The sequence below is a fragment of the Centroberyx gerrardi genome, chromosome 23 (genome assembly GCF_048128805.1).
Source record: "Centroberyx gerrardi isolate f3 chromosome 23, fCenGer3.hap1.cur.20231027, whole genome shotgun sequence".
Classification (NCBI taxonomy): Eukaryota; Metazoa; Chordata; class Actinopteri; order Beryciformes; family Berycidae; genus Centroberyx; species Centroberyx gerrardi.
Genome location: NC_136019.1, coordinates 20,936,879 through 20,964,850, shown reverse-complemented (window position 1 = coordinate 20,964,850; position 27,972 = coordinate 20,936,879). Strand labels below are relative to the sequence as shown.

At 40.5% G+C, this 27,972-nt stretch overlaps 1 protein-coding gene across 3 annotated transcripts; it reads right to left on the bottom strand.

Annotated features, from left to right (window-relative positions):
- Positions 1-324: 324 nt before the first annotated feature.
- On the bottom strand, positions 325-27,538 carry map4k2 (mitogen-activated protein kinase kinase kinase kinase 2). 3 transcript variants are annotated; one of them, XM_071926042.2, is made up of 32 exons: positions 27,240-27,538; positions 21,239-21,296; positions 20,737-20,827; positions 20,249-20,313; positions 19,473-19,528; positions 18,410-18,457; positions 18,224-18,266; positions 18,000-18,072; positions 17,678-17,809; positions 16,815-16,877; positions 15,712-15,793; positions 14,381-14,494; positions 13,649-13,727; positions 9,551-9,609; positions 9,371-9,423; positions 8,546-8,584; positions 8,037-8,070; positions 7,778-7,943; positions 6,651-6,823; positions 6,383-6,424; positions 5,781-5,865; positions 5,221-5,300; positions 4,558-4,618; positions 4,335-4,458; positions 4,114-4,175; positions 3,905-4,008; positions 3,486-3,657; positions 3,105-3,173; positions 2,928-3,014; positions 2,572-2,642; positions 2,395-2,450; positions 325-1,569 (listed from the first exon to the last, which is right to left on the bottom strand). In XM_071926042.2, exons 1-32 carry the CDS (start codon positions 27,330-27,332, stop codon positions 1,482-1,484), a joined length of 2,622 nt encoding a protein of 873 aa, XP_071782143.1. In that variant the 5' UTR covers positions 27,333-27,538; the 3' UTR covers positions 325-1,481. The 3 variants fall into 3 exon arrangements, with proteins under 3 accessions (XP_071782143.1, XP_071782144.1, XP_071782145.1); XM_071926043.2 differs by having other exon boundaries at positions 4,114-4,172; XM_071926044.2 differs by lacking the exon at positions 8,546-8,584.
- Between the last annotated feature and the right edge of the window lie 434 nt (positions 27,539-27,972).

Here is a 27,972-nt window from a genome sequence, read left to right as displayed (position 1 = left end):
TTGAATTTTACAGTTTCTACGTAGGTTTAAAGGAAATCTCCTCTGTGCTCTTTGTGAAAATTAAACTGTTTTATAACCGTTTTCCATTGCTCTCTGGAAAGATATATCCAGAGATGTAGTGGACAGGCAACCCAGCCAAACTCAGTTTACAGTTTAAATGTGTAGTATAGATCATAATAAGTAGTGTCAAACTGATGCATGTTTATTTTTTCTTGTCATAAATGGAAAATTCAGTTTATTTTGGTTTATTTGAGATCGTAGAAGCAATAACTTTCTTAAGGACAACATAACAATCAACCCAGTTAAACCAGACAGAATCATAAACATTTATCACCATTTTATTCTGACATCTTACCAAACCACTCTCATGACAATGTAAGATGTAAATCTGCTTCAGTGAATATAAAAAAGCTTATTTTGAGTCACACTCTCCCCCCTCATACTATAAGAGCATACTGAAATTGTATCTTCAGCTATATACATAAAGATTCTCAAAGACATATTAGGACACCTTTAAAAAAAAAAAAAAAATAGCCATATGCATATTGCTTCTTTCAAGTATCTCTCAGGGAAGAGTGAGTGTTACATTATTTCTGGCCTCTTCCCATGACATAAATATCAAACACACACAATTAGCAAAATCCTTATGTAGTGGCATTTCAATTCTAGTCAAACAAGCAGTATTAGGATGTATTAGCACTCCATTTCTATGGCACGTCCTGTAGCCATATGTTGTGTTATATGTAAGTGGAAATATCGGCTGCAGCAAAAGCAAAAAGCAGTAGGGTTTCTCTGTCTTGAACATCCACTTCACTCCTCCATGGTGAGTTATTGTCATTTCATAGCAGTATGAAAGGAGAAACTGTCGAGGTTTAAAGCTGCACTCGGAAATTTTGCATGTCGGCGGCCCCAAATGGTATCGAGGGGAAACCAAAACACCTGTGTGGTAAATGGTTAATCATAAATTGGAAATGTAAGGTTGCACTTACAGTTGCTAACGTTCTATGCTAACTAGCTAGCTAACGCTGCCAAATACTGTTGGCTGTTGCATGCGGAACAGTATTTTACGTTTAGTATTGAAGCCTCACTTTGTGATTTTGGCGGATAAGACGGATGTATTTTTACAAACCTTTACCTAATGCAACTTTATGTAGCATGTAGCACATCCAAGAATTAGAAACTCACCACTGAGCATTTTGACAAGTCTCTCTCTTTTTCTTTTTTTTTTTTACAGGTCCTTCCAGAAAAATACAGTTTCAGTCTGGGAGGGAAACTGAATCCCGTATTGGCATAATGTCTCATACACAGCAGAGAGTTAGTGGGATCAGTCGGTGCTGGTGTCGGCTACACCTTCAGTCAGAGAGGGCACTGCTTTCACAATTTCTATCCACAGGGTTATATAGTAGAACTGTGATTCCTTCCAATGTGATTTTCTGAAGATTTGCAGCTCCTGTTTTCAACTTTCTGTTCAGCCTTTTGTCTCAGTAGCTGCTTTCATGGCCAGTCAGGATGTACAGGTTGCTCAGTGCTGAGGGGTCTAATGTCGGTGTGCTCTGAAGGACAATGTCCCTGTACACAGTCCAAAGAGAAAGGGCACAAAGTCTGTCACAGCTCCTCCAAAGTGCATGAATCAAACAGAACCAAAGAAATTAGAAAAAAAATCTGCTACTCTTGAAGAACTGACAAAGTTGTAATATTAAAAACCAAAGTGTTTCCGCTGTAATAGCCTTCATCAGGGTTTGTCAAAGTGTAACAAAGGCTACTGCAGCTGAAATGTATTGTTTTTAATATTAAAGCTTTGTCAATTTTCCTCCAAGAGTAGCTGAATTTGTGTTTTTCATTTCAAAGTCCAAAAACACTACTACTACTATTATTACTACTTCTACTGCAACTACTACTATTTTTACTACTGCTACTACTTCTACTACTATTACTTTTACTACTGCTACTACTACCATTATTATTACTATTCCTACTGCAATTACTACTACTGTTATTACTGCTACTACTAGTGCTACTACTGCCAGTTTTATTATTACTTCTACTGCAACTACTACTACTACTATTACTCTTACAACTGCTATTATTACCACTATTATTACTCTTTCTACTGCAACTACTACTGGTATTACTACTACTACTGCTACTACTACAACTATTATTACTACTCCTACTGCAATTACTACTATTACTACTGTAATTATTGCTACTAGTACAACTACTACCACTATTATTACTACTTCTACTGCAACTGCTACTACTGGTATTAGTACTACTACTACTACTTATGTTACCACTACTAGTACCACTACCACTACTACTACTACTACTATGTTCTTTCACCTCTTAGTGTGTCAACTTGTGACTGATGTTGGCAGACAAGTGTTAACATACCTGTTTGTTCCCAAAACTCTGAATACTCGACTCTCGTCTGTGATCTCTTGCGTAACCTGCAAATACACATGCATTTGACTGTTTTATCGACATCATGCAAATGTTAAAATTTGAATGAATGAAACAACACCTGCACGAACACCGCGGCCGTACATAAATCTCCTTTGAGATAATCACCTCACTTGAATGGAGACTTCTCCCTTTAAGGCCATGCTTCCAGAAAGCCAGAACGCTGTCCTGTAGGCAAACTGTTAAAAACAAGTCATGTCACTCAAACTCAGTTAAATAAACAGGCAGACGAGAGGAATATTCAAATTAGGGTTCCACCGATATATGGGATATGGTGTGGTTATCTATGGGAATTCCATGCAAGTATGGATGAAATACATGAATATTGGCACAAAATATCGTAGCAGCTTCAATCCTAAAATATCTGTATTGGCCTTCAAAAACCCATATCGGTCGAGCACTCATATCTTGTGTTAGTGTTGAAATAAATATTACATAAAGTTGTAGTAGATGTAGGTTTGTACCTAGCGTTTCAATGCGGAAGTCAAAGACCATTTCGGCGGCCAGCTCTTTGGATGGCAGCCCTTGTAGGTTCACAGTCTTAACAGTTTCTGTCAAGTGAGTGTCAAGAGTGAGAAACGTTAATCAGTGTGAGAGATGGCTGGCCGATTCAAAATGTTTCATTAGATTTCGATGCTTACTTTCTAGTGCAATGAGAACGGTGTCTCTGTCCAGCTGGGTTACCTGTACTGCCCCTACTGGTCCACGATCTACAGAGAGAGAGAGAGAATATGTAAATTAAGTACAGAATGAGTCTTTTCCGATGGAAAGAGATTCCTTTCAAATTCAGTTTTCTCAATTCAGATTGAGCTCTCTGAGAAACATCTGAGGTCTTAGGAAACGCATGTAAAACCCACAGCTGAATGCGACAAGTTCACGCTTCTCTGGGGATTGTTGAAAGGCATTCTGGGAAATGTAGGAAATCACTGACTGAAGTAGAAGTGGACGAGGATTAATTAAGTGATTATTTAAACCCATACAAAAGTCACCTTTACCCACAGCAGCAACCGCTCACATCCTACCTGGTGTTGAATTGGGCGTGCCGTTCAGTTCGATGATGTCAAACTTGACCTGCTGGGTGGGTGAGGGTTCGCTGCAGTCTCTCACCCCAACACACAGCTGGGGAAACTCATCTGTCACCAGCACCAGCAGCTCGAATATCGGGAGAGGATCCGGGAGGCTTATTGCTATATGCTGCAAGCAAAACATATGGCAGTAGAAAGAGGAACAGTCAGGTTATGATCATTAGATATGGGGTGTTGAAGGCTGATGCTGAACCTGACATTTTGTGGTATTCAGTATCTTTAATTTGACCATTTTCATTCCACAAAATTCCCTAAAACTCCAAGTATTCAATGGTTCAAAATCAAACATCATATCGGAGGTGGTGTAATAGGTGTAATAATAATAATAATACACAAAATAACATCTCGGTCCAAACCTTTAGCTGCATGAACTTCTGGAGAGGCTCATACCACAACAGTAGAACTAGGCCAGATGGAACCGCCCCGCACAGAAAGGTACTATCTGTGTATGGATTCCTTGCTGAGAGAAAGAAGGAAAGAAAGACTCGTATACTATGGTGGAGTCTGTAGTTGTATGACTGATTAGACATGACAATGCATCCAGGGCAAATTCCACTCCACTTACCTACACTGCACCTCCTACAGCCTTTAGTGTCGGGGATCTTCACAGATATGGCGTACTTCCTGCTGATGGAGAGACAATACACAATAGCAAGAACATCCTTCATGAAGACAATAATCAAGATACTACTATTACTACTACTACTCCTACTACTGCTACTATTACTACTACTACTACCACTACTGACTGTCGAGCCCCTAACTCTAGTTGACGTCCTACTCTACCTGTGGCTGATCCTCTCAGTGAAGCGGTTGGTGCCGAGCGACAGGCTGCTGTGTTTCTTCTGTAGATGTCCTCTCTGTTCAAACAGGGCCGTCAGACTGTGGGAGTAAAGCTGGGACGACTTCCCTGCAGGAGGGACGGGTTGTTAGAGCGGAGGGAAACGACAGATAATATACAGTACTTTGTTTTTCTCTGACAAAACCACCACTTGAATGGACGTGTTACCTGATACGGACATCAGGACGTTGTTCATAACATACAGCCATGTACATCGCTGAGGGAGCTTCTGTGGGAAGACAATCAACACGTAAAATCTGCATTTACCATGTGATAAACATGATATACTACACACATCTGCACACCTAGACTGTTCACGACATAAATGATGTTATCTACATCTGTAAATGGAATATATTTGATGATGATGTGAATAGTCTTTTACAACTGGTGTTTGCATACCTCTGCATGGACCTGCTAATGTGAATCCAATGCATATATATCTTGATATTTAAAAAATATCAAGACTGCATGCATTTCATTTTTTATTACATTTTAAAATGGTACATATTTTCATTCATTTTATTCTTTGTGTCAGTATGTTCTACTGCTGTTATTCTGCACACCCTCGCTGTAACTCATATGAATGAAAAGTATAAAAATATATATTTCTTTTTACTGTGTTCTCGACACATTGGAATTGTCGGTTGTGTTTAAATCCCCCATTCCCTCTGTTCTTATTTATAATCTATTTTTCTTTGCTGTGTCCTATTTGCAACAACCCAATTTAAGTTTAATCTTGACTTATCTCACAAGGGTATTATGGTACAGTTTTCTCAATTCAAGTGAAATTAGAATATGGTGAATAAACGGAACAGTCCTTTTTCTTACCTTCTCTAGTGTATCTTCATGAAGTTCATTGAGGTTGAGTGTGTAGATGCCCTCCTCTGCCCCAAGAATAAGGTACTGATCTAAGATGGAAAAGACATCGCTTGTTAAAGAGGCAAGAAGTATTTTTTTTTCCATATCACAAAGTGACCAAAATATATCTGCAGAGGGTTGATAGGGTTGTTGATCAATATTAAAGACTAACTAAACCCCAAATCCAAATCTATGTAAAGCCTGGCATCTAATGGTAAAAAGCATGCTACTGAAATTGCCATCTGCTATTGGCTGATCTTTGGTACCAGGTGATGTCAACTTCTACAGAGTACAACAGGTGGTGACATCACCTGGCACCAAAGATCAGCCAATAGCAGATGGCAATTTCAGTAGCATGCTTTTTACCATTAGATGTCAGGCTTTACACAGATTTGGGCTTTACTCTTTAATGACTCAACGATTACTTGGACAGGTGCTGAGATTTCTGGCTTTCAAAGCCCACTTTACTCCTGTATTGGAACAAACACTCCCCACCCTTTGGAGTTTCAAGACACTCTCAATCGCCTTACCTCTTGTCTTGGGAAAAATCCAGGTCACAGCACAGTGGATTTTCAGAGGACAACCGTTGAAGACTTTGGAGAAGCAGGCTCCCATCTAAAGAACGCAGCAGACCAACTGATTCACTAATAGTCTAGAGTAGTACATCTTTCGAAGTTCTAGCAAACCTTCCTTTTTTTAATGGTATCAACAAAAACATAAAATGCACGATGATTAGAATGACTACAGTATGTATTGAAATTAAAGCTGCAGTAGGCAACTTTGCGTGTTGGCGGCCCCAGAGGCAACGGTTTGAATTTACTACCCAGAAATTCTGTAATGTGACATCAGCAAACCACATACACGGTCCGTCTGTGATGCTTTATACCAAAGGAAACCAAAGAGATAAGAGAGGCAAAAGATCTAACGTTGGTGAGTCCAGCTTTCTCTGCTGTTTAGGAGACAGTTTGGATTTTGCTTTTAAGTTTCGACTCGTCAACGCCAGAATTTCATTAAAAATCTCACCTAGTGCAGCTTTAAGCATGCAAAGATACTTATGTTGTTAGTTATGAGAGGACTGCAATTGGTGAGTATGGTATTTTGTAGGTTACATGCTATTAGATTTCACACTTACATGGACTTGAGGAGTAGGAGGGAGTCCATGACAAACAGCTCTCTAGAAATTTAAAAAGGTTACACATAACAAAAAAAGGGGGATGATAATGACTGCATGATTTCAGATGCATTGTAAATCAGGATTGTTTGGTTGCAGGATCTTTAATCTTACAGACGCACAGACTTTTAAAGGGTCAAAACAAAATCAGTAGGACAAGTTATTAGGTTAGCAAACCACACAAGCTTATTGATGTAGATAAATGTATACATATTCAGCTGGAACTCACAGAGTCCTCAGTCTTTCTTCTCAGCGTGCTCCACTCGGGCGATAGGGGCGTCTCCCTTTTTGGAGAGGTAACGGCGGCGGGCTTCTTCTCTGCCGTTCCAGCGCCCCCCGCAGGCAGACAGGGGTCACTGCAGCGCTGTCTGATGTCCTGCGTGGCGGAGCACCTGGCCAAGGCTGGTGAAACATAAGATAATATCAGAGAAGATGACTGATTAAGATTGTATCAATGGAAAGTACGCCCACTGAGCCTTAATGATTATGTTTATTCACGCATTTACACTATCTGCAATTTTCCTCCCGCAATCCTCTCTAGCCTTGGCAGCAGAAACACTATTACTGTTCACTGTTGCAATGTTTTGGCATTGCTCATATCTATTCATTATATGAAATGATAGTAATCCATTTATTTCCCATACCTACTTCTACAGTCTACTTAGTGTGTTGAAATTGTCAGCAGCATATGTTTACACAATTATTTATAGCCTACTGGTTTTATTGCTTCATTATTTTCTACTACTTTTATTGCTTCTTTTTATATTCTAGTTGTGCGCTTATATATTTCCTTTTACCCGCTGAATCATAGTACTTTGGCCACGACCTAATTTCCCCACAGGTATCAATAGTTTGATCTTATCTCATTAAATGTCTCTCACTGCTGTGGATCTGTCCATGTTGCATGTGATTGGCTATTTGTTACAAACCCTGCCTCCTTCATGTGAACGTGCTCATAGCTGGATTGGAAAGTCCCGGTTTGACAGAACCAGTTGATAACCAACTTTGTGAGACCGGTTAGTTAGCCAGGATTCACATAGTTAGGTTTTGTGAAGCCGGCTATCAACTAAAACTCAAATCTGAAACTTTAATAATCCTTTAATTGGATCGTCTATTTGGAAGCCATATTTAAAAAAAATCACACCAGAGAGCGTTTCCATTGGCCAAATAATAATATCTAGTCATTCCTCAGTCATTCCTCAACTTTGTCCAAAATAAATTTAACAGATATAAGCGGGATTGGAAATTTTCATGGAAGATGATGATGATGCAGAGACTTCAGTGAGTTGATGCCCCTGTGTATATTACTGACTTCACCATGAGCCATTACGGACAGGTTGGTTGGATGCGTCGTACCTGAGGAGGAGGTGGAGTCAGCAGCGTGGGTGGAGTCGGGGCCCAGTGTGCAGCTGGGTCGCAGCGTCAGGTCCTTCTCCTCCATGTTGGGAGTGAAGGAGCTGAAGGCCGGCAGGGAGGCCGTGGACGGGCTGAACAAACTGCCCTTCCTGCCGCCTTTACCCCCCTGAAAAATGTCAGAATAACACGAGGAATGACATAAGAGGGGATTTCAACAGATGATCTCCATTTTTGCATAGGCTATGTAGTTCCCACTCACATCAGTAGATGGCGCTCTCTTAATGGTTAAACTCCTGAAAGACAAAAGGAGCAACATTAGGAGTCCTTATCAGGCACTGAGTGGATAGATGCTCAAATCAAATAGTCTTTAAGAATAATTATCAAATCAGCTGATCTGGCAATGTAATTATGACAAAAAGCCGGACAATTAAGATGAATGCAGAGGGAATAGCACAAAGAATAGCACATAAACAAATGGCAACAGAAAAACCACGCACAAACACGCAGACAAGCACAAAAAGCCAAGGAGCAAAACCAGTGGGTTTGTGCTAAATCAGATCCACATCCAGTTCATGAAGTATATAGTTGCAGTTTGGGGTTTGGGGTTGGGATTAGCAGAGTGTGTACACAAAACCACTGATTATGTAAAAGATCTTTGACATTAGCTGATATTTACATACTAATAATAGTCCCAAGCGATTAATTTCAACTGAATTCATGGGGGAGGGAGGGAACACTGGTGGTTAGAGGTGGATTGATGTGGCCTACCTCAGCTGCAGAGCTTGCTCCACACATTCCAACAGGCTCCTGCAACAGGAAGACCTGGTGTTTATCTGACTATGGGCCTGGCTGGCCGATAACAATGGGAGGGAAGGGACCAGGGTTCGACTGATACTGGTCTCTAAAGCCTGATACAGATACTGATGCTTTTGGATTGATGCTGCCGACTGCTGATATTCTGTGCCGATATTCAATATCTTTAAATCTGACTATTTTCATGGCAATAATAATAAGAATACTGATACTATTACTACTACTGCTACTACTACTACTACTAATAATAATAATAGTAATAATAATAATAATAATAATAATAATATTAGTAATAATAATAACGATCACAAAACAATCATGCGTACTTGTGTGGAATCTGATCCAAATGTCTCATTAGAATCCGTTCAGGTTAAGTTCTTCTCATAGACAACCAGTGTAATATTGACAAATTCTACCATAAATATGTAATCAATCAAAATGCATCATATCCATCATATCAGAGGTGAACCACAATGACTGGACCAGATCTGAATTTTAATAAAAGACAGTATCGGCCCATTATATCAGTCTAACCCAAGAAGGAACCACCTTTGTCTCACTAAGGTGTCCACAGCCTTTTCTATCAACAGCCTGAGGCTATTAATATCCACATTCTGGCATGAAAAGAGGAGAGAAATTTAGGATGTTTTTCCATTGTTGTCCTCAGGTTAACTTCTGGTCAGCTAATAAGGGGCATCCTGTACAGTTGTGATGACTTCACAATGATTATCACAATATTCCAGATACAGAGGAAAAGTAGTAAGAAGAAGAATGTCTTACGGTGAGTCGTCTTCATCTCCGGAGAGACTCCAGTCGTCGTCATAGGAGCCCTGCTGAAATTGGGGGAACAAAACAGAACCCTTAGTCATATTCATATATATCTTCATATGTCATCAACATACAGTATGTACTGTCAAAAACATGTCAGCATGCTAATGACTTCATGAAATAGCGAGTTACCATATCAGGATAAGGTTCTGTGACTTTCCTCAATGGGGGCCCAAACTTCACTTGGTCAACTGAAAGGAAAATGTTATGATGAAATCAGTATTGCACATAGAGTAGTGTGGTTTACGACAGAGTAAAGAACATCAGAGTAAGACAACAAAAAGCAGACCGATCGGCTACCAGACAGTCCAGACGTTTTCATTTGTACCCGATTGATTAGCATTCACTCTCAAGTGCATCGATTAGCATTAGCTGTTGCCGGCCGCAGGGTGCACTCTACAACCACACCATTTCCCATCACAACGTCAATAATGAGTTAGCACTATGGTAGACTGGCTTCTGACACGCTACAGCCCTGACCCCGCAAAACAGTTAACTAGAAAAGTTATACTAGTCAAGGGTGGAAGTATACTATGAGAAAACAAGGTACAGTCCCCAAGTCTGCACCTTATTTTCTCACAGTGTAACAAAATGCAATGATTCTCGTGACTGTAATTGAGCAGCTTTTTTGTGTACTTGTACTTTTTTGAGTATTTTTTGAATCAGTAATTTTACTTTCACGCAAGTATGTTTTGACTGATATATTTCACTACATCAAATCGCATCCATTACAGTCTGCAAATTTTAAAGGCTCGCCATAAGCTTTGCATCAGAAACTGGTTAATTTACACGCAACAAGTGAAGGAAATGTTTGGGCAAGTCAGTGAATGTCATCAGATCCAGACCGATGGCCTTGGCCTACAGTTCTGGAAACACTATTTGAGTGAGTGACTATGTTGGTGAAGAAAAGGGGGATGATCTGTACAGAAACCACCACTAACATAAAGTGTTAAACTTAAAGTGTGGTTGATTCATGCTTCACTGTACTATATTTTGCAAGTTTTTTTGAATTTAAAGGAAATTTCCACTGTAAAAATAAGTGTTTTTAACACTTAAAAAACAGCTATTGGTGATGTACTTCGCATTCCTTCGTCCATTTTGTTGTTTGGTGGTGTATTTTTTTTTTTCCTGTGGATAGCTGGTCAAACACCTGATGTCACGGTGAAATGTTTCCAATGCAGCTGCAATGGAGCTTGTTAGCAGGAAATGTTTCAGCTATCTAAAACATCAACGGTAAACCTGAGGTTTTGATGTCAGTCCCTCAGAATCAAAGAGCGAGAGCTTCTTTCTAGAGCCACCATTTTGCACCGACGTTCAACAATCATACAGAGAGAAATCCGTAGTAGAGGAGGCAGCAATACCAACAGGAGCCTCAATAGTCCATAATGTAATGCAGCCACGCTATCTTGCAATGCATTTCTAAGGTGATGGAAAAACTTGCGAATAGACAGCTGACTGAATATCTTGATGTCTACAGTGTTCTCTTTGGTTTTCCACTCTGGTTATGGCTGTATCAGCGCAACTGTTAAGGTCCTCAATGATTTCACTACTGCTCTTGATTCCAAACAATGCTGTGTAGCTATTTTTATTGACCTGGCTAAAGCATTTGATACTGTATGGCCACTCTATTCTTGTTGACAGACTTGGCAGCATTTGGGTCGCAAACCACCCCCTCGCCTGGTTCTCCCACTATCCCTCTGGTAGAACTCAGTGTTAAAGCTCATCTATTGTCTCAACCCTTGCCTGTCACCAAGGGAGTACCACAAGGCTCCATCCTCGGCCCCACACTATTCTCAATCTACATCAATCATATTGCGCATGCGGTCAGTGACTCGTTTATCCATCCTTATGCAGATGACACAATCTTGTACTTGGTTGGACCCTTCCCTACTACAATCATCTCAAAGCAACTTTATTGCTCTCTAGATGGCCCTCTCTCTGAACCTGGTGTTAAATACTTCTAAAACTTAAATCATGTGGTTTGGGGAAAAAATGTGATACTCTCTGGCACTATCATGACCACTGATGGTTCAGTTCAGTCATCTCACACATATCTGGGAATTTGGTTAGATATTACCCTCTCCTTCTCCCAACACACAAACAAAAGTCAAAGCAAAACTTGGCTTTTTGTAGCGTAACTGTTCCTCCAACACTCCTCCAAACTCACCATCATACAAATCAACACCATGTTAGATTGTGTTATTTATAGGTTTGCAGGCAAGGGTGCTCTTGAGTGGCCTGATGTTTTGTACCACTCTGCTATCAGGTTGTCACCAATGCACAGAACAAAGCTGTCCTTGGTCTGACACCCCCTATCTGAAAACTTTGGTACAAATCTCATCAGCTTCCCGTAACACTGGGTCTTCCTGTCACATCCTGCTAAATGTCCCCAGAGCAAGAACCTCCCTTAGCCACTCCTCATTCCAGTCCGCTGGAATGAGTTTCAAAAGACCATTCCATCTCTCTCTCTGCCTTCAGAGAGAGAGATGAAAAAACGCGTGACTCTCACTTTTTTTTCGGAACTGGAAAACCTCTCGCGCTCATGCTCTTACTATGTAATCGCTATTGCTTTCGATGTTGCTCTCTCTCACTGAATTGAAGTAGAAGTAGACAAGGCAGGCTGAGGGAAAGTAAGTACACCAAAAAAGTAATTTACAAAACAAAATAACTCCTAGAACATCACAGATTGATGATACATAACAGTGTGAGAGGAAATTCTGCCATCCATTGCATGGGAAAGATCATATGTAATAACATTATGTTTTTGTAACTCAGTAACTTCTACTCTGAGGACATTTTAAATGAGCTGCTTTTTTACTTTTTCTTAAGTAAATTATTATGCCAGTAATTTTACTTTTCCTTAAAGTAATAATCCATGACATTTTTATATAAAAACATTAAAAGTCTGTTTTCCTACTCTATCACACACACAACACAATAGTCATTCAACCTACAGCCAGTTAATGAAAGCTTCAGCCTCTGGCGCACAGGAAGTGAAACTCAAACTCAAACTGCATCAACAGAAAATCAAAGCTCCGCCCACACTGTTTGATTGACAGCGCTCAGCACCAAAGATGGAGACAAAATAAAAAAAATATGAGGAACTCACGGATTACCACTATAAGTAAACTTTCGGCAACAGCACTTCTACTTAAGAGGGATATTATGGTACTTGTTTGTACAGTTTTGTCTTTAATAAACTGTAAACGGTAATGTGTTTGTGACTCCTGAGATCACCGTATATGCGAGTCCTTGGGGTTGGGTAGCGCACTGTATTTGTGTGTTTCTGACTGTATGCACGCATGTCTAAATATATGTCGTTTGTCCTTGCTGAAGAGTGGCTTCATTGTCCATTAAGACCCCCCTGTATTCAATGCTGTAATCTCCAGAATATGAATCGGGACAATAGATTCTCAGTCACTGCCCTCATTCTGTAACCCATCCATACATGTGGGCTGGAGGCCACGTCAGAGGATGGCAGTGAGAACATGCCATTGGCGTGTGCTGGACAGTGGCACTTCTATGCGCGGGGCTTGAGTGACTTCATGCCGCTGCAATGTCAATGGGCTTCTTGTGGTTGAAGACTCAAGGGTTGCTCTGGTGCGATCGGCTGTCTTCACACTCTGCTTGGTACCATACTGTACATCAGCCTGGTGTTGACCTCAACTTCCCTTATATATTTATAGACACACTTACAAGTGGTTTGCATGCCACAGGCACGTTACACGTGCGACAGGGTTTGACCAAGATGGGTTGTTGAAGACCGACACTGACACTGGCATGTTTGGATTGAAGCTGCTGGTAGACGATATTTTGTGCCGATATTCTATATCTTTAAGCCATTTTTATGCCGAAAAATACAAGAATTCAGTGTTTCCCTGAGAATGTGTTCTTGTCAGGGTGAAAAAGCCTCTGAAACAGCATTTAGGCCATCATGGTACCATAAAATTCTCCATTGAAACGTAGGATAATACTACTACTGCTACTACTACTGCTACTAGAACACACTGAGACAAAGAAAAATGACTGGAAATATGCACAATATGAAAATATTCCAAAAAAAAGAATGACCTTGAACAGTTGATTAACAGAATACTTGCAAGGTCTGCATATGGAGGTGGGCTTATTCATGGAAGGATCACTGCATAATGATTCATCGTGAGTGTGTTTGACTGTGTGTGTGTGTGTGTGTGTGTGTGTGTGTGTGTGTGTGTGTGTGTGTGTGCTCACATTGTTCCTCAGACAAGGTCCTCTCTACAGGCAGGTGCTTCCCTGCTGACTGGATCTTGTCAGGAGCCGCTTCCCCAATCTGTTAACATAACACGTAGGTGACACACCAGTAATAACATTACACACTGTGAAAAGGACATGGGCTGAACCCGAAACACTTAATACGTTTTTCTATCCAGCTTGTCTTTCTGTATAGTTTGATCTGACTGTCCAGGCTAGGGTCAAATTGTGTTTGAGCTGCTTGGAGTGCCAGATGGGTAATACAATATAAAATAAATTTAAAAAACAATCATATTATGATTAGCAGTAGTATAGTATTGGTAGTAGTTATAGTAGTAGTGGTAGTAGTAGTAATAGGATTAGTATTGGTAGTAGTTATAGTAGTAGTAGTATTACTGATAGTATGACTGCTAATGTTAAATAGTAAAATGGTTACAAATCGCTTAAAAATGGACTAACTTTTATTGCATCAGGACAAGTTTTCAATTACACAAAGGTATATTAAAACAACTCTCAAATACTTTATATTGATTGTCTTCTAAACTTTCTGGAACTCAGTGTATCCCATCTGATACACCAAGCAGGTTTAAACAAGCACTAAGAATAAAAAAGTATTTGACCTAGATCTTGGATTGACACTAAAATCTTAATCATCTATTTATCAGTCTGTCCACTCCTCCCTGTCCTGTCCTGTACTGGTACTGGTCCTGTACCAGTGTCCCCAGTACTGACCTCCAGCTCGTTGTCGTCCATGCTGTGCGTGGCGGTGTGGAGGTCGGGGTTGTTGGCCATGTCCAGCAGCTCGATGACCAGGTTACGGGTCAGCAGCTGGGTCACAAACGGATGCTAGAGGAGGAGGTCGAAGAACACCACCTTGAAACAATGTTGATCTCATAGAGTCGTGTAATGATGCAAAATCTTTAACTCAAATGTGATATCTCAGACCCCACTGGTGCAATTTTGATGAAAGCTGGCACTGTGTTCTGGTGTTTAAAAAATGATACTGATTGGTCTGATGGAGACGCTATAATTAAAGATCAAAATTTCGGTCTTTGAAAGGCCGTAATTGCTACACCACGATTTTGATGAAACTTGGAGGGATGATGCATCTTGTTACTGATTGGCCCAAGGGGTGCCTGCATCATTTGTGAGGCATGACATGTTTACTTGTTTAACTATGTGTCTAAAAGGCAAAAGCAAAATGTAATTGTCCTCTCAAGCGTGACATAATTTTTCAGCCCAAATAAGGGATTTCGGATCCCACCCCCTTTCAGTCAAATGTGAAAATGATTGCTTTTAATTACGTCCAACACTAATATTGACTACTGTTGCTTTCGAGGGTTCCTCTGTTATGCATTTCTTTATTTGTTGAGGTGGATTCTGATGGGTTTTGAAGCTGCAATGAAAAAAAAAAAAAAAAAATCGCTGGCCATACTTAGCTTAGCATTCCAGCATTTTATGGCTTTGTGAAATAGTTAATAACTTTGTCTTATGTAATTTCTACTGACAATATTTCACCCATTTTAAGAACAGAATGATCAGCAAACGGGACGCAAAAATCCCATTAATTCCATCCCATAGGTGGAAAAAATGGATCTGGATATAATCCAAAAGCTCCAACAACACTTGAGAGGACAAAACATGGTGGTCGCCTAGAGGTTAGAGAAGCAGGCTTGTGACCGGAAGGTGGTTGGGGAAAGAAACTGAGTAACACTCTCCCTGAGCAAGGCACTGAACCCCCAGCTGCTAGTGGAGCGGCTCACTGGCCAACAGTAGAAGACTGTGGGCAGCTCCCAGTGTGAATGTGTTCAACTGTATGAATGTGAAGCATTCATTTCCATGCTCTCTGGAAAATAGCATGGTGCTTAGTCAACTTTTCCTGGATAAATAAAGGTTAAGTAAAATGTAGAAGACTGTTACTGCATCTATCAGCAGTGCATGTTTGCTTGACACTGCAGGAGAGGAATCAGTACTCCTCCATTGAAGTAAATGGGCTCAATAATGAGGACGGATGGCCTGTTAGGTGCCTCTCATTAATTAGGAGCTATAGAAAGCATGCTAACCTGCAGTAGTGTCTCAGCTGAAGGCCTTTTCCGAGGGTTTTTAATGAGTGCCATCTTCACAAAGCTCTGGAAACTTGCAGACCTGCAGAGAGAGGAAGGCAAGAGGAGAGAGAGAGTGACGAAGAAGGAATGAATTATAAATCAAGAGGAAATTGATCAGGTTAATGGGAAAAATGAGAAGTATCACTCAAAAAGTGAATGTATGCAGTACATACATATGTAAACCCTATATGTAAAGTATTACAGGAAGTTTTTGGGACACTGTCCCATTGGTCAGCTTCTTAGTTAATGTCACAATGAAATGACAAAAATGACTTTTTCCACCATATTAGCTAATTTGCCATGCTATAATATACTCCTCTTAAACAAAAAATGCCAAAAAATGTAAAAAAATATATATATATTTTCTTGTATTTCTCTATCAAACCTGTACACCTGACTTAGATAAGAGATAAGATAAGATAGCACTTTATTAATCCCCTTGGGGAAATTCAGCTTAAGTTTGAGTTCAGGCTCATGAAAGTAACGATTGACATTTTTTCACTATAGCCTGTGAAGCTGTAGCTAGCTAGCTAATGTAGCTTGCCCCCTTTGCAGGACATGGAACATTCCAACTAGCTAAACAGCTGCTGGGTAGTGTAGTTCGGTAATTCTGTCGTTCATGTAAATAATACGAAATTAAGCCAAACGAGATGTGTTGATGCTTAGTACAACATATTTCAAAATCAAAGCCATATATGCTTTTTAGATCGCTTATATGAAGTAACTTCCCATACATTGACAGAGTCAACATTTGGGTTGACAGAAATTATGTCAACTTCCCTATGCTAGTGGCTTACTATTACACATAGTGCATGCTAAAGTGTTAGCATGGAGCCTACTATCACTCAACATAGTGTGTGCTAAAGTGTTAGCATGGAGCACCAGAGCTAATGATCCACCGGGGACACATGGATGATTTTGGTGTCTATGTTCTCATTAAGTTGACCAAACGGGACAATCCACCAAAAACCTGGTGTATTCCTTTAAAGGAAATTCCTTCAGAGAGGTAAGGAGAGAGTTATGAAGCCGAAAAAATGTGAAGCGCAGACAGTTAATCTCACCACTTGGTTTTATCCTTTAGTCTGGGGGGCTGGAAGTTGCTCTTGGACATCAACATCAGCGCTCTGAAACATAGTTTTAAATGTCACCAGACTGGGAAACCGTCTGAACAGTTTACATACTGTGGCTGTCCAAGGACAAAACGCAAACCAGGCAGCCAAAATTACGATGTTACATAACAAAAGTCTGCTGTTTATGTCCCTACTTTGACACCATGTAGAGTTTATTAATCTAGAAATATGTTCTGGTCATGATAGTGACTATGAGAATTTCTATACATACACACCTGTACTCTCTGTGCATATGGCCTTCTGTATAGCTGCTAATGTGAATGCAATGCACATTTTACACATTCTGTATATATCCTCTAAACTCACATAGCCTTATTTATTTTTTTCATATTCTTCACATTTCTATATGTTGCATATATCTTGATAGGTTTAGACTTTTTCACCTATTTAATACAGCATATATTTAATTTTAGGAATATTATCATACTGTACACATTTGCATTACATTTTCTTCTTGTCTAAGTATGTCCTACTGCTGTTATCTTGCACACCCTCATGATATTGTAATTCATTTTCATGCTCTTCATTCATAAATACTTAATATTTATGTATAATTTAAAAAGTACTTAATGTGCTCTTGACACACCATTTCCTGTATTCTTATTTCTATTGTTATTTGCTACTGCAACGACCCAATTCCCCCACAGGAATCATCGGGAATTTCATCTTATGTTAATTCCTCTGACTAAACAGTCTCTGTTCACCGGAACTGTGGTAAACACTTGACTCTCCTTTATCCCTCCATTTCCCAGCTGTCTGTGTGTGCGGTGTCCATGCTGTCGGTGCTGACTCACCTCATCGGGTGGAGGTCAAACATGGGCGGCTGGAGCTCGGCCAGTTCGATGGCGGTGATGCCGGCGGCCCAGATGTCGCACAGATGGTTGTACCCACCCTTCTTCTCCACCGCCGCCACCTCCGGCGCCATCCTGGACAGATGAACACCGAAGAGGAGGAGGAGGAGGAGGAGAGAAAACATCAGAAAAGGAAATGCACACAGTATGCAGTCTACCCTTAATCTACCCTTCATCTGCAGGGTTTTGTACTATAGGAAGAGAGGAACAAAAAGTGTGATTATATGTTCAGAGCAGCAGGTGAGTGCAGTTCCATCCATCTTACCAGTAAGGAGTTCCTATAAAAGACTTCCGTTTGGCCACAGAGGCGCTGATCTCTGCTGCCACGCCAAAATCAGCTACAGGAGAGAGAGACAGCGTCATACTGGGGGTGAAATCTAATATAGAAGGCCTATTTTAGCATACTTGATGAATGTGAGTGAGTGGTCAAATAGGTCTTGCAGATGTGTGTGTGTGTGCGCGCGCGATATACTGTAGATCACTACTGACCCAGTTTCACATCTCCTCGCTCTGTCAGAAGGATGTTGGCTCCCTGTAGAGAGAACACACACACTGATATGGGCTCTAGTTCACAAGCCATTAGATAACACACACTCTGAAATAAGACTCGGTACCTGCCATAATAATGTATGACTATATAGTAACGACTTGGCTAAACTAGGAAACTTACTGTACCTTTATGTCTCTGTGCATTTTGCCAGTTTCATGCAGGTGATACAAGCCCTGGAAAAAAACAACAGAAACACAATCAGCTGACATTTTCCCTTTTATTTTTTACCATGCAGATTATGTTCCATCTCAGTTTATTACTTTATTAGTTTATTAAGGATCCCCATTTGCCCATTAGCCCATTAGCTCATAGGCTAATGGGCAAATGGGGATCCTTAATAAACTAATAAACAGTCTCTCTGGGATCCACATAAAATATAAATTACAAAACAAGACAAATAGTTAAAACGTCTATAAAATAAAAGAAATCTATTAGAACAAAAATAAATTATCATAGAGAGATAAAACAAGTAGTTTGTTATAGTAGTAGTAGCAGTACTAGTGGTAGAACTAGTACTAATAGTAGTAATAGTAGCAGTAGTAGTAGTATTAAAATTAAATTAAACATAGAGAGCCAAAAAAAGCAGTAAAGGAACACAATGATAACCATGTACACAAAATTAGAACACTAAAAATGAACAAATTTCAGATGATGATAATTCTGTGATTACGGTTAATTATGGTTTATTATCATTCAGTTTATTTACATAAGGTGCAAAAGTGACCAAATAGTGAATAAACTAAAGCAAGTACACAAGAGAAACATTAGCATGGTTGTAAAAATTATTCAAACAAGCACATTTTTTTTTGATCAGTTGGCCTTTTGGATTCCACCTTTTTTTAAATCAGTGTGTGAGTTTTTGCCTGCAATTCAAATGATCCCATAAAACCTTGCAATGGGGTACGGTCACTAGTAACAACCAGCTGAATTAGTCACTAGCAAAATATAGACAGGCAGGCAATGTTCTGCTGTGGACTCATGACTCTGTTATGCTTGTGCAGCATTTACCTCTATATTTAGCGGTCTGGCTAGGTTAAATACTATTTTGCTCTTCTGTGGCTGGAAAAAACATAACAAGACTCATTCTCTCAGCACTGTATCTATAGAGAATTCACAATGCGAGAGCAACAAGGACCGCGCACCTCAGCTGGTGACTTTGAGAAGCCTATTTATCCTGAAAAGCCTTACCTGAAGGGTTTCTCTGCACACGTACGCTATCTGTTTCTCCTTTAATGGGCCCGTCACTGTAAGGAACAGTTTGATTAATAGCCTATACGCTCACAAGGAGGGTGAACAGGAATGAGCCTACAGGTACATTTCTAAAAATAGAGTACAATTGGCTCCTCGGAGTTAAAGGTGCTCCATGTAGCGTTTTTAAACATCAGTATATCATTGTCAAATTAATGGTGAGACCTTGGTGTAATTACTGTGAACAAATGAGACTGTGGTAGAGATGATTGGTAGCGTCTATCTCATACCGGTGGTACTGTCAGTGCTGGTGTTTCTCAAATTTTGCTTTTCTTTAGTCTTTTTGTCTTCCTTATGGATGGATAGTCTTCTCAAAAAAGTCTTTGTCTTTACTGAAGAGGATAAACATGTTGGAAGTGATTTTTCCATCGGCCTTTCACTCCTTCCACCAACTCTGAAAGCTTAAGCTCCATTTGCACTGGAAGAACAGTGCCCTCTTTCTGTTTTGTGCTGTAAAGCAATTTCCCTTTGTGCTGTAAAGCAGATTTCCCGCCAAAACCCACCCAGTGCTGCACAATGTAAGATGCAGTGTAGGGGCTGCTAGAGGCTGCCAAGCTTCTCAGTGATGGTCTTGTTTGTTTACTGTAATTACACTACTATTATACTAATGTCTCCAATTTGATGTGGTAACGATTTATTGATGTTAAAATGATACATACAGCACCTTTAAAATGCGTTGAAGATCATGGATGTTTAATATTTATTTATATTTTTACCATGGTACATGTCCTGCAGTGAACCTCCACCGCAGTACTCCATGCAGATCCATAACTTGGTGTTCCTGGGGAGGGAGATACACAACTTTTATCTTTCTGTTTGACATGTGCTCTGCTTATTCTCCAGGTTGAAGAAGTTTCCATCCAAATTTTTGTTTATCATTTTTTGGAGGGATTGTGAGAGAACTGATTGTGCAGGAATAAGGATCTGTGGACTCAAACAACAACAAATTATCATCTGACCTTGTGTTGGTAGAACAAAACACTGAGGCATTACAAAAGGAGATACTAAAAAGTAAAGACAGAGACTAACGCATGAGCTGCTGTGCCAACAATCTCACCACATACTATAAAGAGTGGGAGAGGAATCCAGCATAGTGGGTGGAAGGGGTGTGGGGAGATAAAAGTCAAATTCCACATATTTGAGTCCACCGACAGTCCGAGGAATTCCACACATCTAAGGCGGACAGGCTGAAAACATACGGCACCTGTGGTAGCTGCCGAAATAGGCCACGATGTTTTTGTGCTTGCACTCCTTCATCATGGTAATCTCCTGCTGGATGGACGTGATGTCGTCACCTGGACAGACATGCAGCAGTTTAGGGTGTTTTTCTGACACAGTGCGCTGAGTTCACACAGTTAGAAAAGGAAAATTATAGACCAGCATGCAGGGTTAGACTAATGTATGGGTTTGCTGATGTGGCCGATATTTGCTTTTTATTAAAAATCTGATCTGGTCCAGTCAGTGTCGTCCACCCCTGATATGATGGATATGATGCAGTTTGATTGATTATATACTGAATTGGTCAATACTACACTAGTTGTCTATGAGAAGCCCTGGGAAAGTATTGGTAAATATTGGTATCAGCCATCAAAAACCCATATCTGTCTGACCCTAGTAGACGCAAGACACATAAAACAACCTATAATAACTGTGTTACGAATAACCAGTTGTGAGCATGTTGAGTTATGTTTGGACTGTTGACATACCAGGGTCCAGCTTGACAATCTTGATGGCTGCCATTTCAGAGGTCCTGATGTTACGAGCCTGGAGTGGATGAAAGAAATATGATTTATTTTATTGTATTTTATATTTTATTTCATATTTTAGGCCTTTAGCCTCATGCTGCCTACTATGACACTTCGGTTGTGTGAAAGTAAATGAAAGGCCAATAAACGGGTGGGGAGGCACTCTTTCCACAGGAAAATTAATAATTAATTTCACTATTATTTCATTCACTGGATATGAATGAAATGGGGTCCTTTACATAAAAACGTCTGGGAACCTCTGGCCAACAGAATGGCCTCAGATGGTAAATTTAGTACTCAGTAGCCTGTGTTTACACTGCTGTGACCAGCCATGCACTTCTGTTATAGAAAAAAAGGGCACACACACACACATACAACAATATTTCCAACACCCTAATGCCTGTTTACGACAGATAATGAGATAGAGGGTTAATATCTTGATGAAATACTGCCAGAAGTCTTGCAAAAGACATATTGTTGTTTCATGTAGAGAGCATCAACCACATTTTTCCAAAGGCAGCATCTGAACACATTAAGCCCTGGTTGGAGCTCTGCCACCTGCCTGCTCCATCAAGATAGTAAAATCTGGGCATCTGTCCAGCTCAGTATGCGATGTTGATGATAAAGGATCTATGATTTGTTTTTGCCTTCTGCGTCACCTTGGCTTTCACCTTGTATTGATTCCACAGCATGCGCTAATAGTATTGTGATAGAGAGCTCTTTCCTACTCGGGAGCCCAGACAAGCCCCAGGTCACAAGGTCAGATAGATTCATGGAAGTACCACTCACTGAAGAGTTATTCTTTGATTGTGTGATAAAAAGTAGCTTGTTGTCAGGGCTGGAAAGACTACCAAAATATACTACTCAAATAGAAGTATTGTTATGGACGTTTTACAGAGGTAGAAGAAAAAATACTGGTGTAAAAATCAACTTAGTTCAAGTAAAGTATCAAGTAAAAAGTAGCACATTTAAAATATAGGCCTATACACAGAGTAAATGCTGCTGAGTTACTTTAAAACAAAGACAATGCAAAAAAGACGAGAAGGCATATATTTCAAACTTTAGGTTCTTTTAACAAAGAAAAGTCAGTTTACTTTTTTTGTAGGCCAGAGAAATGCCTAACACATTTTAGACTATGTTGAGCGTTCTTTCAATTAGATGCTGAAGTTGAGTTGTGATCTTTTTTAAATGAAAATGTCCATCCCAAGTATTCAGTAATGTTACAATGATTTGTTTCTTTTAGCTATCCAACTAGCTAACCCTAACTGTAACACACTAGCTAGCCAGCAACCAGGCTAACACAAAACAATAACACTGTAGCTGGATGGATGTTAACTAAGCTACTATCATAGATAAATTTGAACATTTAATGTTACAGTTAGTTAACTTAACGTTTCCTCCACATGCTTGTGGGAGTTTTATGCAGATGTAATTTACGATTAGTTTCTGATGCAATGCTTATGGAGAGCCTACAAAATATGCTGAGAACAAAGTACAATACTCCAGTGAAAACATAACTAAAAGCTTACTTAAAGCTACTCAAAAAAGCTAAAAGTAAATGTTATTTGTTGCTCTCTTCCTTGGTTGTTGGCAAGACACTTGCAACCATCACAGCCAGACACAAAAACCTGTGGCTCAAGTGATTTCACAATAGCAGAGGAGAGGTGGTGGTGGATGCTGTGACAAAGCATCTATGCTATGTTTTTAACTTCCCCAATTTTTCCTGGGAACATCAATCAGATGGGTTACTTTTTCACTCTCTGCATCCACAACAAGCATGGCAGCAGCCAATGGGATAAGCAGGTCGGCCTAGACAAAACCTGTGGCTTGACTGCGTCAACTTCCTGTTTTCTTTCCTGTTATACCACAGGACTTCCTGTGACTAAAGTGACAGTAACGTCTCTGAGATGGCTTTTACGTCTGAAAAAGTCTGAAATAACAGGCACTCAGGGTTACATACCAGGGAATTGGGAGAGGAAGCTTCACCACACTTAGATCATGCGCCCAAACGGCCTCCAAGCCAGAGATTTGATGGAGTCTCGGGCCGGAGTGTAATTTCTTCACAATGAAACCACCCCATTTTCTATTTGATACAGATGAAATCATGAGGCGTGCTTGGGCTACGAGCCAAAAGTGATGTTCAGTTGCAGCGATAGCTAACTATAGCAGTAGCAGAAAGAACAGAAGGTTGACGAGACGAGACGACAGGAGAAATGTCGTCTTTCTCTCTTTCCCTAAGCCGGGCGCACACTACACAACTTTTGGCCCAACTTAGCTGTCCCAGACCAGTTTTTAAGACCTGAGACAAAGTCCCCATGTCAGTCTTTGTGCTGCTGTCACCGAAGCGTTTGACGATTGAGCAGGTCAACAGCAGTATGAACAACTAACAATACACAGCCTAGCTAGCTATTTTGCTATTATATTACTAGCTAAAATTCACCTCCAGATCTCTCTGCAGAACAACCCATGCTGCCCACAACTCCCCAAACATTCTCTCTTCCAAATTCGGCGTCTAGCCTTGTTCTTTTTTTTCCCCGTTTCTGGCACAAAGTACACAATGAGTGCTGTGAGCTGTTCTTCCTTCTCAAGCTCCATTTTAGCTTGTCATGATCCGTGTTTGTTTTGGCGAGACAGCAAGGTATCGAGATCCCTCATGACCAAATCCAAATGAAGAATCTTTTAATGCGTGACCCACTTTGTCTAGAGTGCCACCTCTACATCGGCAACACAAGAATCTACAGGAAACAAGGTAATGTGAGCAGTGCAGATGTCTTAGGTTGTTGACAGTCATGTAGTGTGGACCTGGCTTTAGGTTTTACCTTACATTAGTGATTCTCGACCATGTGCCATCGAGGGCCAAGAGTTTGCAGCATTTCTTTCCAACCGAACACTACAGCAGCTCATTTCACTGATCAGTTCCTCCTTTCTGGTTGAAAGTGTGTTAAAGGAAAACTCCACCACAAAACAGCTCAACACAAAAGCAGCCGTGATTTATCTTGCATTCCTGGGTCCATTTTGTTGTTTGGTGTATTTTTACATTTACAGCACAGCTACAATGGAGTTTGATAGCAGAAAATGTTTCAGCGATCAACGGTAAGTGTCAGGTTTTGGCGTCAGAATGCAATGCAGCCACAAGACATGTTGTGCTTTGAGTAAGAGGCGCACGTCTCTCTTTTTCTCAACTGGAAAAACTCACACTCCCTGCAATCGTTACCGCTCTCTCCGCCTACATGCAAAACCCACAGCTGAAAGCAACAAGGTCAGGCCCCCATTGGACATCACAGATTGATGGTTTATAACAGCGTAAGAGTATCTGAGAGTGGAGTTTTCCTTTAATCAGTGAAAAGAGCAACTGTAGTGCAGATTCTTGTGTCTCGATAACACATTTGACCAGCTTTACCTCAGTGTAAGGCTACCAAACCACTACTACTAAGTGTTATGAGTACGTCAGGTGAGAGGGAAGTGAAGAAAGACATACAAGGAAGTGAAGACTGAGACGAAACCTCAGACTTAATGCTGAGAGTCTCACAGGTTTCTGAGTCAAGTCCTCAGTGGCGTAACGCAAGCTTAGCCTAGACTTTTGAAAGCACACACACCTCATCCTGTCTATGGCCTGGTTTCACTGCGTTCACAGCACACTAGATCAAGCACACATCACTGCACTTCACTCACATAGTACAACCATTCCTTCTGCTGATGCAGGGATGTAGTGGAGGGTGAACCCACTTCAACTTCAGTTTTTATTTGCAGAAGAGAGTTTACCCACCTTTTAAGGCTTTTATGAAGCAAATTAGTAGTATACATCATAGTATGTAGTATCAAACTGATGTAAGTTATATGAGGATAAGTTCTTTTAAGGGGAAAAGAGCGTAAATGAATGATTTTCTGAAAATATTATTGACTTTATGTTGGTGGTTGCTTGCCCTATGATTACTACCAACTGGAGGTTATTATTATCATTCTTCTCCTTAATATTATTATTACACACACAAAAATTATAATATAGTTTAATTGCATAGCAGCTTTTCAAAAACAAAACTTTAACAGGGCATACGAAAAAAACAGCAAGCGAAAACAAGACAACAAATTTCAGAGAAATCTGACAAAGTTCTATCGTATCGTATCGCATCATAGCGTAGTTTATCGAATCGTATCTTATCGTTGTGTATTGTATCGTAGCATACCGTATTGTATTGTAGCATACCGTATTGTATCGTAGCATACCGTATCGCATCGTAGCATATCGTATTGAATCTAATTTCATAGAAGCGTATCGCAGCGTAGCGTATCGTACTGTAGCATATCGTATCGCATCGTAGCATATCGTATCGTAGCGTAGCATATCGTAACGAATCTAATCTTATCGTAGCGTATCGTAGCATATCGTATCTAATCTAATTTTATCGTAGCGTATCGTAGCATATCGTATCATATCATACATTACATAAAAATAGGAGATTACACAAAATGAGCCAATAATAAATAAAAACACAGTCCAAGAATTGTTGCAGAATGCAAGTTCATAAAAATGAGATTTTCAGAGGCGATTTAAAAGAGTGAACTGATCCAACTCGACAGTTTAGGGAGCCAGAGAAAGCTTGGTTTAGTTTACATCACCGACCTGATGTCTAGGACCATCATGGCCACTTGAGGATAGAAACACTAGCCCCTCTTCACTAGCTTTTGCTGGTAATAGCCACGGATCACTATCAATAGAGCAACCACAGGGTCACACACTTGAACCCTGAGCTGTCAGCAGAGTTTCCTGCGAACAATAGTCGTCTAATGAGTCTCCACTGAAAGCCCACATGCCGTCACATGTCCAGCGGTTTCACCCTTGACTCCTACTGTAGCAGCTCCACCAAGTCCAGCAGCAGAGGTAAGTGGGAGGCGATAATGGGCTATTGTCTGCTAAACAGTGCCGTTTCCCCCATTCACAGCAGGCACACAATATGTCAAAATGCAGCAGCGGCGGTGCAAGGATGGTGCAGAATACCAACACCACAGTGAGCCATGAGCTAGATATTGCTCATGTCAATTTGAAAGAGGATCCTCTGGTTAAGGTGGTCATCTGTGAGGTCTTTGTTACATTTCGTCTCCATCTTTGGTGCTCAGCGCTCCTTGCTGTGGTGTTTCTGCACTGCACTTCCCAGAGATCACCTGTCAATCAAACAGCATGTCCAGCACCGGTTGGAAGTTGCAGATTACTTTAAACGTCTCTGCTGTGGTGTCTGTTTGGGGGCATAAAAGAGGCACCAACCAATTCTTGGTGTTGCTGCTGCAGGATGCATGAGGCACCGGGGCGGGTGAACAGCACAGGATGTTTGCATCCTGAAGCTCACATCATCAAGTGAGAACACACAGTGGCGGAGATGAACACATGAACATGAACGTGTGAAAACCACTGATATAACAGTTATGATATAACGGCTGGTACTGTGCCTAGTATAATACCTGCCTGTTAATATGGGAAACTGGGCTACTTTAAATGGCTATAGGGTGAAAGGGCTTGGACCCAAGTCTTTTATACTGGCTGTATCTAAACCTTAGCAATACCTACAGGCTTTATTACACTTGTAGACTTTTCTATAAGAGGATTTTAGACAGCATTGGATCATTTTTTGCTTTGTATCTCCTTTGATATTCATCTGACTGTGTGATCTACTGGAAGAAATACAATAAAAAGCCTATAGAGACAAAGCCTAATGCTTGGAGTCTTGACAATGTCTCAGTATCACGCATCATAAATAACATTGGGTGATTAAAAACTCATTCATATAGGCCTATTACAGATATTGCTCCAACAATACAGCTTCACCTTGATGACAGAAAGTATATGAAGAGGAAAAAGACCTAAAGGCGAATCCAAAATCAAATCAGAACCAAATTCACCAATGTTATGACGTCTCCACCATAGTGTGGAACACAGCAGATCACAGAAAGGGGAAATGTTCACACTCACCTTGAACACATCTCCATACGTGCCGCACCCGACACGGTGAATTAATTCGTAGTCATTCAAGGGGTCCAGGAATGACACCCCGATCGTATCCATGCTTGGAGACACCTATGGGTGCTAATGGGGGAGCCGCGCCAGCTTCTCTAGTCACACATCCCCAGTGTTGTTGTCGGAGGGAAAGCAGCAGCAGCAGCAGACTCTGATTACCTGACTGACTGAATGATCGGAACTAATTGGAGCTGACTAATTGTCGGTGTATCGATCCGGTTGCCAGACACACAGGGTTCCTCTGTTCTTCACTGACAGGCATGGTAGATAGCGGAACAACTCCGCGCCACTGACACACTACTCTCGTCTGTATCCAAATAGAGCCAAGTGCTGTTGGAGATGACGTTGCGCATGAGCAATGAAAAGCCACACTGCAAAAAATATCCATCTCAACAAGTCGGAAATGTTCTGCCAGTAAGTGGGATGATGTCACTGGTTTTCTCAATATGTTGAAGCCAGGCAGAAACGAGTGTTGAGAAAATAATGCAAGAAAAATCTTTGATCGAGTTGATTTGCATTGGGAAAAGGTGGAATTATCTCACTATCTTTGGTTTGTACTTGTCGTTTTTTGTACTTGTTTTAAGAAAAGTTCAATTTGAAAACTCAATACTTAAGGTGGTTCTCAAATACTTTGTCACGCAACTACAGATAGACACACATTTGAGCCACAGACTCCCATTTGATCAGA